This window comes from Clinocottus analis, unplaced genomic scaffold, assembly GCF_023055335.1.
Source record: "Clinocottus analis isolate CAN_PGR_092001 unplaced genomic scaffold, fCliAna1.0.p SCAF_8, whole genome shotgun sequence".
In the NCBI taxonomy this organism is placed as follows: Eukaryota; Metazoa; Chordata; class Actinopteri; order Perciformes; family Cottidae; genus Clinocottus; species Clinocottus analis.
The window spans coordinates 19,153,441-19,172,350 of NW_027176240.1; the positions used below are offsets into that span (position 1 = coordinate 19,153,441).

The 18,910-nt window shown below is 42.6% G+C and overlaps 1 protein-coding gene across 1 annotated transcript in view; it reads left to right on the forward strand.

Annotated features, from left to right (window-relative positions):
- The window catches only part of thada (THADA armadillo repeat containing), a 78,566-nt gene that overhangs the window by 14,032 nt on the left and 45,624 nt on the right, over positions 1-18,910 (forward strand). The window contains exons 22-27 of the mRNA XM_068567288.1: positions 5,663-5,772; positions 7,666-7,798; positions 13,925-14,047; positions 14,494-14,616; positions 14,759-14,850; positions 18,198-18,287. Coding sequence (XP_068423389.1) covers positions 5,663-5,772; positions 7,666-7,798; positions 13,925-14,047; positions 14,494-14,616; positions 14,759-14,850; positions 18,198-18,287 — 671 coding nt within the window. The remainder of the gene's footprint in view (positions 1-5,662; positions 5,773-7,665; positions 7,799-13,924; positions 14,048-14,493; positions 14,617-14,758; positions 14,851-18,197; positions 18,288-18,910) is intronic.

The window sequence follows — 18,910 nt, forward strand, 5'->3', positions numbered from 1 at the left end:
CAAAGACTTCATGAATACTCTGGAATCTTTTAACCTCACTCAGGCAATACAACAACCTACACATTCAAAGGGTCAAATCCTTGACCTCGTCCTGTATAATGGTCTCAGCCCTGAAAACTTTGAAATTAAGGATATCTTTGTGTCTCATCCCAAAGCAATTTTATTATATGTACCCAACCCAACCTCCCACTAATCTTAGTTCACTTGCCTGCAGCCAGGTTTTTAACTCCAGGTCAGCTAATAGATTTACAGTTTTATTGCAAATTCTTTAACTGCTTTTAATCCACATTCTGATACAGAGGAGCTGGTCTCCCTTTTTAATCGCACCTGTCAGACTGTCCTGGATTCTGTTGCTCTTTACAAGGTTAAAAAATCAAATAGTACCCCACAGCCCCGGCTAAATGATTCCACCCAAAAACTCAAGAGAGACTGTAGGAAAAATGAAAGAAAATGGGGGAAAAAACTGACCTACGTGTATTTTATGAGATTTGGAAGGATATTTCCACCAGAGATACAGCGTTTTTTCCCCGAGGGAGAAACCAGTGTTGCCACGGAGACACTGCGTAGACGGCGGCGTCAAAGAAGACCCAGGCGTGGGGAGGAGAGGGGGGCTACGAGCTATGCTAAAGGCTAACCCCTACAAACCGGCGATACCAAGTCTATTCCTTGCCAATACCCGGTCACTCAGCAACAAGATGGACGAGATGAGACTGCGGCTTACATCGCGCTGCCTGGAGTACTGTGTGATGTTAATAACCGAGACTTGGCTGGACTCACACACCCCGGACGCTGCTATCAAGCTAGCAGACCGTGTTGTTTATAGAGCGGACCGTACCATCAACTCCGGGAAAAAGAGGACTTTGTATCTACGTCAACAACAGCTGGTGTACTGACGCCAGGGTTAATGAAACACACTGTTCCCCGGAGATAGAATACCTGATGCTGAGATGTAGACCTTTTTACTTGCCCAGGGAGTTTACATCTGTAATAATGCTGTCTATATTCCACCAAGTGCTAACGCTAAGCTTGCCTTGAAGCAGCTTCAGAGAGCCATTAACAACTACATGTCAGCACAACCAGACAGCCTTGTGATTGCAGCGGGAGACTTCAACCATGCTAACTTAAAATCTGTCATGCCGAAGTTCTTCAAAAATGTAAACTTCCCTACAAGAGAGAAAAACATACTGGACCAGGTCCATACCAGCATTCCAGATGCCTACAGAGCCACTCCACTCCCACATCTCGGACTATCAGACCATTTGTCCCTTTCTCTGACTCCACATACAGACCCCTGATCTGGAGACAGAAACCATCCATTAAAACGATCCAGGTGTGGACTGAGGAGGCCACCTGAGCCCTACAAGACTGTTTTAATCTCACAGACTGGGAAAAAATTGCTGAGGAGGCAGATCTAGAGGGACACACAATGGCTGTCCTCTCCAAATAAACTTTTGTGCTGAAGGTGTGGCTGAGACAAAAACCATCAAAGTCGTTCCAAATCAGAAACTGTGGCTCACTGCGGACCCTGCTCAGAGCACGGGACTCTGTCTTTAAATCTGGGACTTTGCAGGAATACAAAGAGGCGCAAAAGGGACTGAGGATGGGGATCAGGGAGGCCAAACGCAGATACAAACAGCGCATAGCGGAGCACTTCAATAACAACGACTCCAAGAGCATGTAGCAGGGGATAAAAACCATCACTGGCTACAAAAACAACTGGATAGCCTTAAACCCCACAGACAACACTCTTCCTAATACCCTGAGTCACTTCTTCGCTCGGTTCGACAGGGAAAACAAGGAAACCAACACCACCAGGTTAGATCCGTCCTGCACCGAGTCAACACCAGGAAAGCGACAGGATCGGATGGGGTCTCCGGAAGAATCATTAAGGCCTGTGCAGACGAGCTACCGGGTATTTACCACCATCTTCAACCTCTCACTTGAACAGTCTATTGTTCCCAAACAGTTCACACGTCGAAGTGTCTCTGAGCACGACACTTAACCCCTCGTTGCTCACCGGGCGCCTCACAGGGCAGCCCACTGCTCCCTAATCAAGAATGGGTCAAATGCAGAGAAGAATTTCCCCAAGGAGGTTTAATAAAAGTGTATGTTTTTCTTTTTTTTTCTAACGCCATGGCAATAGCAATGATCATTTTAAAAATCTTTATTTTGCTTTATCAGCAAAGACGATTGTGAAGAAAGGAAGACCATCGTTCTGGCGAGGAAAAAAAATAAAGGGAGAAGTGCTTTGACATGCTGAACCGAACACACTTGTGTGGTATGAGTGGGATGGACCACCAGAGTTGCTGGTCAGCTGGAGTTTGACAGCTTGGGTTGTTTATTTGGCGTAGCTCAGCCTGGATCAGTCTGAGCCTTTGTTACTCATAGCACACACACACACACACACACACACACACACACACACACACACACACACACACACACACACACCTTATTGTTTAAAAAATGAACCAGACTTTTCCATCTAATATTACACATCGACTTATTTACCTGATTCCAAATGAAGTCCCAACAACTACAAAATGACTAGAGCGGCATAAACATTTGTTTATTGTGTAATCACAAACGATCGGAATCCTAACTTTGTGTTATGTGTGTCCAGCCAACGTAAAGGGGAAGAAGTCTGCTATTTACGTCACTGTCACGCTCCCCCTGCCCCCCCCCCCCCCCCTTCCCCGAGCCATAAGTGTAATTAGACTTTGGGAAACTTTTCTCTCTGCAAATGGACGCTTTTTCTGGGAAACGGGCATATTCGCAAAACAGGAAGTTGACGTCTAAATAAAGTCCCCCCCGCACCTCTCACCCTTCAGCAAGCTCGCTTGGCAATTTTGAACCAGTTACACAGCCGGGGAACCTCAGGGAAGGATGCTTTAAATAGGCGAAGCCGCGTTCCCGGCTCGGCCCAGCTTGGCACCGCAGCGGTCTGGGCCCCGGCAGCCACGGGGCCGTCTAACAAGGAACTGTCGCTGCCATTTTTACCCTGGTGAGGTCAGGCCCTGTCCTGGGAGTCCACTCTGGCCACTGATGTGATAAGTCATTGGGCTTGGCACTGCTGTGGTCTACTCAGTCCATACTTTTGGTGTTTTAAGTTGAGTCCACTTCAGGTCTGCAGGGTCAGACGAGTTTATTGTTCAGTCATGTGGCCAAAACAAAAAACAACGGACTGAATAAGTCCATCATTTTCTTTTCTATGTTTCAGCACATTCTCCTGCCGTTTTCCTCCTGTGAACCCGTCTCCATGCATCTTTTTGTAACACCAGCGTTTGTTGCACTCCTCGTTTTGTCTGCGTCTGTGGGTTTTCGTTAGTTTTGATGTTCTGTCTAACCCCACAACCCCATAGGGGCTGTTTGGGATTTTTTTTCTCCCTATTCACACTCCCTATTTTTATGTTTTTTTTTTTCATCCCGGTGCCCTCCATCCCACCCCTGACTAAGCCGAGGTCCAGGCCGCCTCTGTGGTGCAGGGGACACCACAGCCTAAATGACAGGGCAACGAAAGCTCCGCGTCCGCCTCGCCCTGCCGCCTCACCTGCAACACACACTCACCAGTTTACACACTGCCACGGCCCTCAGTTCTGTGCGTGTGTAGAATAATGTCGCTAACACTATTACTAACTGAATGGTTTTACCAAAGGTGGCCATTATGTGAATGTCTCAGCATCCTTTTTTGAACGTACTTGTCACGCCACCGACATGCCGCTCTCACGCTTGACATGCCCAACGCTCCCAGGCTGACTTAAGTGGCGTCTCTAAAAACAAGAGTGGAGCTAGTGTTGCAGCTTCACTCTTTTTGCCAAATAGAGAAAAGGCCATAGTGGGATCAGATGACGCAGTTCATCTCTGAATCTTTTCTGCTGCTTTGCTTTTAGTTGGAATGTTTATTAAGAGACAATAGGCCGCTTTCTGTCTAACTCTGTCACTCTGACATGCGGCTTTACGCCAATTTGTCAAGTATTCACAGTAGTGCTTTGACACGTCACCCAATCAATTTTCCAAGCTCTCAGCGATTCACATTTAAATATTAGTTCTGATGCTTCACTTAGTGAGTCATTGAAATGCCGCCGCTCATATCACTATTTATATAGTTCTTCTCAAACCAATGTCAGGATCAGCTCCAAGGACGCCCCTGATTGATCGGCCACGGAATGTTTCTGGTTGACATTGGTTCTAAATGATTTGCTCAGTGGTCTCTATGAAAGCCAATCAGAGGAGCCAATTGGATGGCGCGAAACAAACAAGACCGTTTTTGTACGTGCCGTGTTTCCACTACAGATAGTATGTCCTCAAACCAAAAGTTTGTGTAAGGTATCCCTGGGTTGTGCTTGTGACAATTCTCTTTGGCCAATTGGTCTGCATTTTTTTTCTTGTATCGACTCAGTTCGGTTGGAATGTTTACTGAGGCGGTGCCAAGACTGGCGTCGTTCTGTTGGTACAATCCAGGTGAAATAACTGTTATGATGTGTAACAAACTGAACTGGACAGGACTGCTTGGTTGAAACGCTCAGAGAAAAATATGTTGCAAATGTCTGCCAATAAATAAACTGTTGTCAATTCATGATACTTACTTATCCTTTTACTTAATACTAATACACAATGCTAAGACTAGATAATAACTAAACAATTCAATGAGGTTAAATGACGGCTTAAAAAATACCTTTTTGATCTATGTTCATTATCAGGTAAAATCCTGAGCACCATAATGAGCTCCTTTCTTTTTCGGAGTTATAGATTAAATGTTTAGGGGTTAACATTGAAACACAACATAACAGCATTGTCGCCAGTTTGATGCTGACCTGGAGCTTTTCTTGCATGTCTTACCCCACCTGCTTGCATACTTTGGGTTTTGCACTATTGGTTCAACAGAACTGTGTACTATTGTACAATTTCCAACATTGTATACACTAAATCACACATCAATCAATCAATGAAAAGATGAGTTCCAAATTAATTGATATTGGAAGTAATTTGTTGCAGCCTTATTTTTTTAGTCCATAAAGCCTTTAGCTAAATCTTTGATATTCCCTTGTGGACTGCGATTTTGAAGTCTTGTAGAATTTGGCAATTTCTCTATTACCATCTTGGATTACGCCCGTTGCTGTCTTGACTTTTTGCAACGACTGCAGCGGAGTGATGTAGAGATGCCGTGTAGGCTCTGATAGTGTCTTTCAGTCTATCACAAGGTTCCCCTGCCCTAAAAGATACTCTCCTTTATCATCTATTCGACTCTCAATGGCTTTAAATGGTACTGAAGAAGACTTGAAACTAAATTTGAGACCATAAACTAATGTTTACTGTAATAAATCAAGAGAGAAGTAGTAATTTTACGATCAGACTTCTTTTTGTAACAAGAAGAGTCACCCCCTGATGGGCAGTGGAGAGGACAAAAGTTTAAGACACGTCTGCATTGGCTTTGCTTATCATAACCGGAGAGTCGCCTGTGGGCAACCTTGCATGTGACATGATAAATTAGACTGCAGTTAAGTCATTTGATTGGAACTGATTACATCTGTTTGTACTGGGGGCTAAAGCCAGAGGTTTTAAAGTCATTCATACATAGCACACTTGCACACACATAAATATGTTCAGGCACCTATACATCAGTATTGCTCTTGTCACAGGTCTCTCTCTTTCTCTGTTCCAGGTGGAGGGTGTAGGCCTGTACTTCCGTCAGCAGCTCCTGCAGTCCCGTCATCGTGGCGCCTTTGAACTGGCTTACGTGGGCTTTGTACGCCTTACCGATATGCTCTGCAGGTGTGTATTTGTGTGCGTGAGTTTGTATGTTGACGTTCTGGGGCAAAGGGCTGAGAGGTAATGCTGCTGAATGGCTGAGAGCAATAGCTCCCATCATGACATGCCTTGTAATTAGCAAGAAAGCAATTCCTCTCAGTATCGCTGCTCAGGCATAATATCTTTATTTGCCTCAAGACTTGCTAATTGGTGTTACTTGTCACTTAGAGCCTTCTAGACAATAGATATTTTTTCATTAAAGGAAATGCTTAATATTTTGGGAAATTTGTTTATTTTTTGTCTTTCCAAGGGTGAGACGAGAAGATTGATTACAATTTCCGGCTACCTTTTTGACAACCAGACTTCCCTGCATCCATTGTTTGTCGTGGAAAGTTCCACTACATAACTTGGAATGTTGTTGTTTGTTTGGTACAGTAAGAAACAAGGCTATTAAAAAACAGATACATAAGCTTATTTGCTTTCTTGCACATAGTTCAATGAGAAGATTGATATCAACGTCTGTATGCTAATTTTGAAGCGACAGTCAGCAGTTAGCAGAGCTAATTCTGAACAACATTAAGTAAAAAAAGTTCTCTGTTTCTTAGACCGCCATTGTTTTCCTCAATGGCGTGTTGTGGAAGATATCTTTACCCCTGTGACAGGTGACGAGCCACAAAAACCCGCCACAGCGGTGTTAACTTTGAACCGTCGAGCGCTGAGCAGTTAAAACAAAAGTCACTTGTTTTGTTCTCGTGCAGAAACCAGTCGCGCGACGTGTTGTGTAACATGGGCGAAATTCTAGCGGTTGTGTTGAGCGCTGGGGTATGCGTGTGTGGGGATGTGACCATGTGGTTTCAGAAGGGGAAGAGCAGTGTGTGGACGGTATGCAGGCTGTGCGCTGGGTTATGGGGTGTTGATTGCGGAGTGCTACACCGTGGCTTTTTGATGCTCTGCCTCGGGATCTGACTCTGGTGTGTTCCACTATGTTTGCACTCTTTCACTATGTCTCTAAGTCACTCTAACTCTCCCCCCCAGTTCACTTTTTTAATTTGAAGTTTCTTTTTTTAGTCTCTCTTTAACTGGGTTCCCTTTTAAGGCATGCACATTTCTATCTGGAATTGTTTACAGCAGTGTTTCCCAACCTTTTAACAAACTATTTCAAACGTTTGTACATTACTTTTAACTTACTATTTTAACTATTCATTCATTACTTTAAGCTTTTTTTAACCTATCTTCTTGCTTGGTAAATAGTTCACTTTGCTTAATTGCAGCAGTAATCAGGTGTCATTGTTCTTATGGGGATTTAAAATATGAATGTAATTGTCACAGTCTCTTTTGTTTTTGATTTTTAAGCAACTTCACAATCTTTCTTTCTGCAACTGCAATGGTAAAGGACACTGGAGGGTGTGTGCTGCACCCTCTCTATTTCCCACATGAGATTGTTTTATATACAAGGCAGAGCGGTTTCTTTTTTACCAGACCTGCCTCAGATCATATTCTAAGCATTTGTCTTAAACAATGCATGGTGGACCATATGCCAAAGAGAAACAGTGTAAATGTGTAACAAAGTTAAGAGCAGGACGTTTCCTTTGTCAGACACTTTCAAATAGGTGCACATGAAACCAATGGATCCACATTTGATATGTTTGCTGGCTGTGACTTAATAGGAATCAAGTCTTTACAGTGGATGAGGTGATTGAATATCTTAATATTACTTAAAGTGTAATCCTAAATTCATCCGATACTTTCTGAACAATCGTTTGACATTTATCGCCCCCTTTTCATGGAAACTTACTTGATATAAGTTTAAAAAATATAAATTTACACCATCTTGAGTTGGTATCAAAAAGAGACACCATTCCCCCCCCCACTCCTCCTCTACCTCGCCTATTGATTATGTGTGTTTGTGTACATCAGGAGTCGAAGTCTGGCCCTGCAGCAGCTTCCAGCCCGCTGGCTGTCTGAGGTTCTGGAGGAGGTCAAATCCAGTGACCCGTCGTCCAAGCTGTGTGCCACACGACGCAGTGCGGGGATACCCTTCTACATCCAGGTCTGTAAGCAACCGAGTAAACATCCGGGCTATTTGATATATATATATTATCAAAAGGTCATATCGCTCTCTCTGACTCTGTCGCCCTCTCAATAATGCATTTTATTTATATAGGGATTTAAATAAAGAAAGGTCAATGCAGGATCGGATGAGACAGAGTTTCTCGCTCGCTTATGTTGATTTCACTGCTGTGCACTGGGGATGCTCACACCGATTGCTAGTGACTCTAATCCTCTCTTAATAAAAGACTATGTAAAAATTAGGGCTGGGCAAGTTGACAATAATACTTTGATGTTATATCGTGCTTTTCTGAATACTTAAAGACACTTAAAGGAAGTATTAACTCACTGATGAGAAGCTCCCATGCAATGCATCAGGACTATCTAACATTCATACACCATAGGCGTTGCTATGGGAGCAATTTAGGGTTAAGTGACGAGCCACAGTTGCCCCTCACTCGACAATCTTTTGATCATACTGCATCAACTACATTTTATTTTTATTTTTGCATTAGGAGGGTGTTACTCCCCTTGGTGGCTCGGAGTGGGACGCAGCATAAGGGCAGCAGGTTTGGGGTTAGTGAGGTTTCAGCCACACAAAAGCCAGGACGCGTTATAAGAAAAGTATTTATTTACAAAAAGCACCACAAGGACCAACAAGGTGTGTCAGTGGCAACAAAGAAAAAAACAAAACATAACAAAACCCACACCCCCCCTTGACAGTTGCTTTGCACCCAAAAAGTAGAGTGTATGGTGCTCACGCTAACCCAGGGTATTAACAACAATTAAACCTATGTGCATGTAGTATGTAAACCCCAGGGTATTTTACCTGTCCTCATTGACCCTGCCTGTGCACACAACAAAAGGCATTAATAAAGACATAACAAAAGTAGGCTTCTAACAACTAAAGTAATAGTTTGACAAATGGTGTTGGAACTAAGACAAATCCATAAACAATAAGCCAAAAAACAAGCAATTCCAAATACCAGCAGTCAGAGCTGTGGCAGAGCTCTGATGGAGACAATTTGGCAAAAATACAAGTTGTAATCTATTCAAATCTTACATGAGGTCATGTGACGATTGATTGAAAATTGAGTAAAATATTATAAGGGTCGCGTTTCCCAGATTCGTTAAGAAGCTCTTGAGCGCAAAGGGCTTCTAAGGAGCGCTCTTAAGAGCGTTGTGAAAGAAGGACATGTTTCCCAGAGTCGTTCTTAGCTTAAGACGATCTTTCACTAAGAAGGACATGGAAGATCAGCCTGACCCACTCTTAACAGCCTTCTTAGCAACCAAACGCTCACTGCAGTGGTGTCAGGGAAAGTTATATCTGACACTTAACGTAATACTAAAACCATGCGTAATGATGAATGTGCGCCCACAGCTGCAAAACACTGACGCAAGAAAAATATTAGCATAAAAAGAAAAATAATGATATAAAAATAAAGAATTTCCCCTGTGTTCCTGTAGCTACATTAATAAAATGAATCATCATTACTATCACTCATTATGTTTTCACAGACATTTGGCATCTGTATATGAGTTTACATTAGCTATAAAAACATCAACAACCCTGTGGTATTTCACAGATATCAGAGAACCTGACAGATGTAATTGAACTCTGCTCGAACCTCATCAAGAGAGGCTCCACCTGCTAGTCTATATAAAGGCGTTGCTGAAGTCCACGCGTGTGAGACACCACGGCTGCAATACAGCATATTCTCACTGCTGACCAACAGCGTCGTCGTGCGCGAAGCCAGATAGTTTACATAAATGCCTATGTGCACCAGCATTTCTCCCCACTTAATGTGTATGTGAAGGTGCAGCTCCTAGCCGCGCTGCGTTTTTACGCAGTGGGGAGCTTCCTGTAGGTGGTGGGGGACGGCACCGGCCTCAGCAAGGCATCGGTTTCACGTAGTGTGGCAGCCGTGACACCGATTTTCCTGCGCCATGCCCGGACACACATCAGAATGCCCACCACACAGGACGCCTGGTCCACCGTGGATTTCATGCCATGGCTGGGGTGTTGTGTGTGACTTATGCGCTGATAAAGTGGTGGGTGATCGATTTGTCTGGCATTGATTGATTTGGTTTCAGCAACACGGCGGCGGACAACTCTCACTAAGAGCTTCTTAGGAAGCTTCTTTGGTGGGATCTTAAGAAAGCAGTTAAGAACGCGTCTGGGAAACACCCCTATCTTAGCGCTCCTTCTTAGCCGAACCCTTCTTACGAGCCTTCTTAAGTCCTTAAGAACAATCAAATCTGGGAAACACGGCCAACGAAGGTTATGATTAGTGAATCAATGTTGGACAGTTATCAGTGGTTTGGTAATAGAATATCTTGTATGTGGGATTGTTTTGTTGGCTTCCTGTTTACTCCTCAAAGTAGTGCAATCAGCAGTTCTTGGCATGCCACTGGAGCACTCATGCTGGAAGGACATTGAGTTTCTTAATCCATCTGCTTTTTTTCTTTTTCTTTTCTGTAACACACTTGCGTAGACAAACGTAACACACACACACACACTGTCCTTTTGTTGACCCCTTGTAGTAGCCACTGGTCCTGTACACCTAACAGCACGTCGCAATCTTTGCCTAACCTCCCTCAACACTTGACTGACTCTGAGTCTGTTATTTCGCCGCAGCTCGCCTCCCCACTTCCTCTTGATTACTCATATTAAAACAAAACATGACAGAGTTCATGTTTTTATCACAGCAGTAATTTCAGAGTGGGGCCACTGTTTTTTGTGGTTACGGTGCAAGGCGCACCTCTGCAGTGCCAACATCACTGGCCCGCCTCTGAGCCCAACTCGATTCTTAATTTTTAAAAAATGATTCCCTCCGGCACGTTAAATACCACGGCAGCTTTAGATGAAGTTATAGGAAGAGTGTAAGTAAAGAGGAAGAGTATTCAAGTAGAACATGTGTGGTTTAAGTTTATGATCATGATGATTAAGTGAGACGACAAAATGGAGAAAGAGGGAGCGCAGAGGAGGTCTGGGGAGGAGCAGAAATCGACACCTTGGCAGAGCGGCGCTGGGCTGCATTCCTTTCACACATAAAGACTAAGCCTGATCTGGGAATGCTACCCTCATGCTGGTCTGCATCAACTGGGACAGACTTCACAGGAACCAGGCGAGCCCTCCTCTTCCCATCCATCTTCCCTCCATCCTGCAAAGAGTTCATAAGAGCCAGTCTGTGCCTCCTCCCTCCATCCCTTACAGGTCTAACTCCTAACCAGAACCCAGGCCAGACACACAGCTGGCTCCCATCAGCTCCCACAGCAAGATAACTCCTTCCTCACGCAGCAGCCAATTGCTGTCACCTCCCAGCTCCCACATTCCCGACCCCCTCTCCTGGCACATGCACATGATGTCACTCAGTGAAGCCATCGGTATATAGGCAAACTTGTGTTAACGCCTAGCTGTGTCTTAATGTGATATAATACCTCTGTATACAATGATGGGCATCCTTAAGTTCAGGGAAGGCTTTACTGCAACAAGTTTGACCACAAAACAAGTAAATGTAACTTTATTAAATTGATTTGCTTATGTGAGCTGTGGCTCGCAGGAGGTTATATCACATTTCTTCCACAGTCTTTTATTACATATACATTTCTATCTGCAATTCACGTTTGAGCTACATGGGAAAGCCATGTATTCAAAGTCCAACCCCTTCTGGTGGACAACCAAGAAGGTTGAAGAAACATGCAGGGCAGCCAGCGGCGAGAGACAAATCATTTTTTCATCCTGTTTGGATTGTGCTATGAATTTTACATCAGATTTTTGTCGATTTTAAAGAGGTGATTTTCACGTCAAGGAATTTGCATTTCTTCGTAAAACTGCCAAAGCATAACAAAGAGAAAATATGGAATTAAGAAGACCACACAGCCAAAAAGTGGTTTAAGTGACTTATCTCACTGAAGCTGCAATACCAGACTACTGTACATATTCTTTCCATAATAAGGTCACACGGGGGACACAAGACGGGGCGGGACTTTCCCCCTCTATTCAAAATAAAATGTGAAAGTGGCATTAAAGATAGTCAGGAAGGTTAATTTACTCTTCTCAGGATTTATAGATGAAGCCTCTTGGAAATTAAGTCTGCAATAGTTTGTCTTTTTTTTATTTTTAATAGAGCTGTGAAAAATAACGCGTTAACGCGATATGATTAAATTACAGGATTAATGCGTTAATTTTTTTAACGCATGAGCAGAATGAGCTTTCAGTATACTTAATTCACTATTTCCGCTCTAATGCAGTCAGACGTAGATGTCAGATGTTCACTCGGGAAGAGGTTGTCGTTTTACCAGCACAACCAGCCCTAACATCTCAACGCAAAGCATGCGATGGTCGGCGAGGAGAGTTCAAGAGGAATGCGTCACACCAGCCTCACTGAACAACAAAGACCCCTCACTAAGTCTGCCTGTGACAAGCTGAGTAGCACAGTTGCGGAATTAATATTGTTGAGGATGAGGGGTTCACCAAAGTGTTGCGAGTGGCAACGGGGGACCCGAGTATCAAAGCACCGCAAAGACGCACAATCATGACACAGATCCACCAACTGCATAGAGCTGAAAAGAACAAAACGGAAAATGACTTGGCTGCTACGGATCATGTGGCGCTGACAGGGGATCACTGGACTTTTGTGAGTAATGAGAATTACCTGGTGACCAGATGTGCTTTTTTTCCCGGACATGTCCTCTTTTGGAGACCTAAAAATGTGTCCGGCAGGGATTCAAAAACGTCGGGGATTTTGCTTTGTGTGATATTTATGTTTCTCTAAGTCTTTCACAAACTAGTTTTATGCTCTTACAAGTTTTGAAACGGTATCTTACGATCCACCTTCTTGCGCAAGCTCTGACTGTAGAGAGAACTGTCATTGATTGACCGATCTCAGGGTTGCCAGATGCACGAAAATTATTCTCCAAGTACAACCATTTTGAGCCTTTGGTACGATACTTCTCCATCACCAATCTGGCAACACTGAGCACCTCTTCACCTCCACTCGCGACGAATATCCTATTACGTGCATGAAACATCGCCGCATCAATAATCGAGTGGAATTTCAGTGCCAAACTTTTTTTTTGGTAGTTTAGCACGACTCGTTCTTTTTTATGAGCTAAAGATCGCGTAGATGCTCGACTGTGGAGCGGGATGAAAAGATAACGGGGTTCACCTCATGGCCTACAGTTGCATTGTTTACAACAGCACCCTAATGTATAAATGACAATGTATATATCCGTCTTTTATCATAAATCTTTGTTTTTACAAAAATAACCCGGAAAAAATCGGTAATATATGATTAATCCACAGAAACCTGTGATTAATCTGATTAAAAATGTTAATCTTTTCACAGCCCTAATTTTTAAGTTAGTCAAGAGAAAAAATCTTTGGTGATACATTGCCGTACAGTGTATTTCCATCACGACTTTGCAGAGGGTAGATGATGGAGAGTAGTTTATCTTTGTTCTCTTTTTTTTAGCAATATATTGACAGGTGAATAGCATTGCATCATTATATTGACTTTAAAGAAACAGTGTAGTTTTTAGAATCTTTTTGCACGCAAAATCAACCCTTTTTTCAGTGCTACATGTGAACTTAAACCAGTGACAGCATTCATCCGGACACATCTTTTTGGCTTCTCACTGGGTATCTGAGCAAATGTACAGTATATAATTGTACAATATGAATACCAGGACGGCATCCAATGACGTAAAAATGTAATTGCTGCTGAAAACTATCTTGCATACTCATTACTCCAGCGCTTATTCGCAGTGCAGCAAGTTCAAAGCCTTCTTATCCTGTTATTGAAAAGATGGAAAAACCACAACGAGAAGAAAAAAAAACCCCAGACAAACCCATCTTGGCCTCCACCGCTGCTTAAAATGACATAATTTTTGAGGCAGCAGTGGTTGTGGCTAAAGAAAACGAGTTTGGAAATGACAAAAAATGACACAAATTTACGATGGAACTGTCAGCGGTCAAGATGCAGCGCTGGTAACGTTGCTTCTGGACAAGGAAGCAGGAGGCCTCGGTTGAAAATCTTGATGTTGGTATCGCTGACGTGTTGTGACTTTCTATTGTCTTTTTAAGTCTGTTGTGCTTCTTTCTTTCTTTTTTAAACCTTCTCAGGCTCTGCTTTCCTCCGAGCCCAAGTCGTCCAGTTGCTGTCTGCTGAAAATGACCATGAGAGAGCTGATCGCTTTGGCCATGCCCTCTGCCAACAGGACCACAGACAGCGCCACTGTCCCTCAGGTTTGTGCACGGGGTCATGCATGGGGTCATATGGTCACATCTCACCTGGGAGAGCATTTTTGCATCAACATGGCTGCTGTAAATCCTTTATTCTTTTATCCCTAAAGTGAAAAGTTTTCTGTAACCAAACAGCAAAAAATGTTAGAAATCTCAGATCAAGTGGTGGGGTATTCAAAGCTGGAGGCTGTCACTGTATAAGAATAGCATCCAAATGTTGCTGTACTTGTAATGCTGCTGGTGAGTTTTAGTCATCTTTTGGAGGTTAATGTTACATTTTTAAAATCATACATAAATTGTGCATCTCTGAAGACCTGCAAATCGATAATGTGTTCCCAAACATTCTCGTGAATGTTTTTGATAAATAGATCGTTGCCCCCTTTTGTCATCGTGGGATTTGCTCTTAATATGACCCTGCTGAATGTTTAAAAGGTGCCTGTTGTCTGCAGGTCCACGCTCTGAACATCCTCAGGGCACTATACAGGGACACGCGTCTGGGGGAAAACGTCATTCCCTTTGTTTCGGATGGAATGCAGGCTGCCGTGCTGGGATTCACCTCTCCTGTTTGGGCTGTGAGTTTGGAGGCTTTCTACCTTTTTTATTGTTGTCTGACTGATTGCATCGCATATATACCAAAAAGAGTTTAAGTGGAAGGACTAAATGCGTACACTCTCTTGCTCAAAGTCTTCTGTGCTCCTGTTTTGGGTTTCCCAGGTTAGGAACTCCTCCACTCTTCTCTTCAGCACTCTGATCACGAGGATCTTTGGGGTAAAGAAGGGGAAGGACGAGCACTCAAAGAAGAACAGGTTGGCTGCTTCTCCCTCTCTAATGCTCTTCACCCAATCAGGTTCACTCTAATGTGCCTTGATGGTCATTGGTCATGTGTGTGTGTGCAAAAAAAAACTCATCAGCAACGAGCAAAAAATACTTTTGGTTTTGAAAATTCATAGTCCTAAACCTATATTTTGCTGAATTCAGCATCTTTGTTGCCCAGCTGAAATTACCTTTTTAAATGAACCCTTGGAGACCCTCAGACATTACATTTTCTTTAAATATAAATTTGTAATGAATTCAAATAGTGTAAAAGGGTTTAGAATGTTATTGAAGTATATAATTATTGCCAGGCTCACTTTTTTCTCATACGTTGTTGCACTTGATATCATTTGCTACCGAAATTTAATCTTTTTTTTTTTTACCACTAGATAATTGACCACCAATACCTTAAGGACCATCGTAAAAAATAATTAATACTGTGATTTGGGATCAAAAACCTTTTTAGATTTTTCCCCGTTACTCTGGAAATAGAAGGTAACCGTTTTTTTTTTTTGTAGTATGTTCTCACAAAATTACCAAGAAATCAAACGATTCAGACTTAAAGACAGAGTAAAAGGAACATGTGTATGACAGTGGTTGTTTCACACCAGCGGGGGTCACTGTCGCTACATCCCTTCGGCTAAAACACATGTTACTCTCAAACCCACAGCTGATCGGTACTTGTGAGTATGCATTCCGGCAGTAATTAAAGAACACTGGAGGGATAGAAATGGAAAAAGGGTACCATTCACATGAAAAAATTAAATAGAAAGCTCTCAATGCTCATTATAGAAACACCTGTGACCTCCCCATGGGTGCTGCATTATATTGGGGCCACTGTAGCTCAGTGATGGAGCAGGGTCATCCTTCAATCAGAGGGTTGTTGAAGAGGGCTTGTCCATGTGTCCTTGGGCCCGTTGCTGTGCCGGTGTGTGAATGTTGTATGAATGTTGTATTGTCCTGATGGGCTGGTGGCACCTTGAATGGTACCCCTGCCTTTAGTGTATAAATTAGTGTAAATTATTAGTGTTAAAGCGCTTTGAGTAGTCAGAAGACTAGAAAAGCACTATGTAAGTACAGTCCATTTATCATGTACCTTGTTTCTTACCTGTGGGCTGCAATTTGCGAGGCTACATTGTGTATTGCAGATCAGTGTTCTTATTCTTATGAATCAAGATTAAATACATTGAAAGATCTTTGGTTGATGTGAGGTATCTAAATTTGTTTGGTTTTCAGGTACTTCCTTATTAGCAAGCACAATATGAGAGATCTTGTACCGGACCTTTCAAAAGAATCCAAGCTCCAATCCATGGAGGTCGAGCAGAACAATATTTAAAATGAACTCCAAATTTCTGCTACGACATGCTACATGATATGCTAAACTAGGCTTGCTATGGCCTGCTACAGCTCAGTGTTTTGTGGTAACTAGAATATAGGACATGTTCAATATTGTACCTGCTAAACATCAGCATGTTAGCATTGTCTCTGTGAGCATGCAGATAGACATGGGACGATAACCTCAACTCATACTATAAGACAGTTCACAATAACGTGATATAATTTTCACATGATTTTATGAAAAAGATTTCTGAATTTTTCACACAAACAATAATGTTCTGTAGTTGCATTAAAGTCTACATTGAGCCCAGAGGTGATTTGTTAACTTGCATGGGAAAGTTTTCACCGGGCTTGGACCTTGTTCAGGAAGCTCCGCCTGGCTCCCGTTACTGTATTACTATTGGCCGCTTCTCTTTAGGCCCCCCAAATACTCTTCACCAAGCCGAGGCTGCTCCTGTTTGTCTATTTTCACTGGTGTTTTTAGTCCGCCACGCTGCAGGGTGACAGGGTTTGTGTACTGTGGTAATTGACAAAAAGAAAATTGTCATTTAAATATTTAATTGCATTTGACTGTCTTTACGATTCTATTACGTGGGAGATATTTCTGGTAATAAGTTATTATTGAATGCTCTAGTAGGATGTCTTTTGTAATAGCACTAAATCCCAATGTATCGACTTCATGTATTGAGGCACATCGTCGCTCGGTCCACACACACGCAGACCTGGTTCAAGTTAGCAGCAGGCACTGTCATGGTAGGGAAGTGAGCTATGTGTAGGTTTTGAAAACGCTTTTTTCTACCTGGATGAGTGACCTCACAAGAAGTGTGAACTACACGTTCTTACCGCATTGAAGTGAAATCAAAATCTGTGTGTAGTGTGTGTGCCCCTCTGCTCTCTCGCTCTCTAATTGGAGTCACTCTGCTGCCTGGATGTCGGGGTTGTGTCGGAGCATATTAAATGGAGTTAAAATAGGTAAGGGTCACAGTGGAGAAGCTAGCTGTGAGTGAAAAGGCCTAGTCATGTTTGTGAGCTTGGAGCTGTGTCTGCGCGTGTGTTTGTGCACACTTGTACGGGCTGCATTACTTTTGATTAGCTGTTGCACGAGGTGAGTTTTCAGAATAAAAAAGTTAATTTTAAATAAAATGTGGCAGGGAAAGGTAACTGTAAATTTAGTAAAATTTTTGGTGTGCGTCAGTAATTAATGTGACCTAAGGCTTGTGATCTTGTGCTTGGCAGACCAGACCACTTCCCTTCAGGAGAGACTTGATTTAGAAGGCGCAGAGTTAAATACAAAACTTCACCAGCCTTGATGCTGAATTGTGGTTACTGCAGCAAGACCGCCAGCGTTAAAAATACAAAGTTATCGTTTTATTGACTGTTGGGCACGCGCATGCGTATACGCAAGGCTGTAACACTTCGGCCTAGTGTATGCGCATACACACATTATTTCCGGCTTTAGCAGGCGAAGTAAACATAGAGGCTGGGTTTGTTTACGTAGAGAGGTCTTTGACACAAAAGCATGCTTTATCAGGATTCTCTCTCCCGCTCCCCGTTCCGTTCCAACTGCTGTTCCTCGTTGCATCACTTTAATTCGGAACATAGAAATGTATTGTCGACTGTCGTTCATTTCATTAGCTGAAATTCAATTAAATTCTGTAGAGATGTGTTGCACTTTTATACAGTAGACTTCGACTTTCTTTCTAGTAGTAACGGTGTTGTTCATTTTTCTTTTTGTTTTTACATACAACATTTCGCCACCTCTCATCCATGACTAGTTTATGTGGTGTTTCTCTCGTAAATTTTGTATTCTGAAGTTCAAGTGCCACCATGACGTCGACATTTGTGCTTTTTTTTGGTGCTTGTGACATTTGGTCTCACAAAGTCGGGTTTAATAGAAAGCTACCATAAACTACAAAACGGCCATTTCAGCATCCTTATTTCTTTATCCTTATCGTACTGTTTGTTTATGAATATAATAATTCTTTCCATCTTTCCTCATCAGGATGACTGGCCGGGAGTTCTTCACTCGCTTTCCTGCTCTCTATCCGTTCCTCCTGAACCAGCTGGAGGAGGCAGCAGCCACGGTGGAAAGGTGAGGTGGTATTTCTTTGTTTTTTATCTGCTTGAGCATAATGCTGTGGCTTTTCATACCCAGTGTCTCATTATAGGTTTGATTTTTAACCCGCATTTAAGCCACACGGGACAGCTTTTTGTTGGTTTTCTTAAGCTGATTGAGCAGTGGTGCTGTTACATTTTACTCACTGTGGCCTTCTTTTTTACTGTAAGTCCTGCACCGCTATTGAAACTGCACAGTCATGGATATTTCAAGCTTAATACTAAAATCAGAAAGAAAAAAAAATCCATGCATTCAGCCTTTTTCAAAGTATTTCCATTATGCGATACATCATACACTATTTACATTTGTACAACCTCCACTTAAGAGCCTATATTGTCCTCCCCCCACTCACTGCTCTTTGTTCAGCAGCCTGCAGTTCAGTGGACGGCTTCCTAGGTTGCACCAAAGAACGCAGAATGTTATGTTGTTTTTTTTCACAAGATCTGGTTTGTGCAAGCAGTTTAATTTTGGCGAAATGTAGAATAAAGTGGTTTCGATGAAATATCACTGTTTCAAGCTTTGGGAATTTGAAAATCTGACAATAAGTTCTGCTTTTACACTTTGATAAAAAGTATATTTTTTGTGATTTAAAAAAAGAA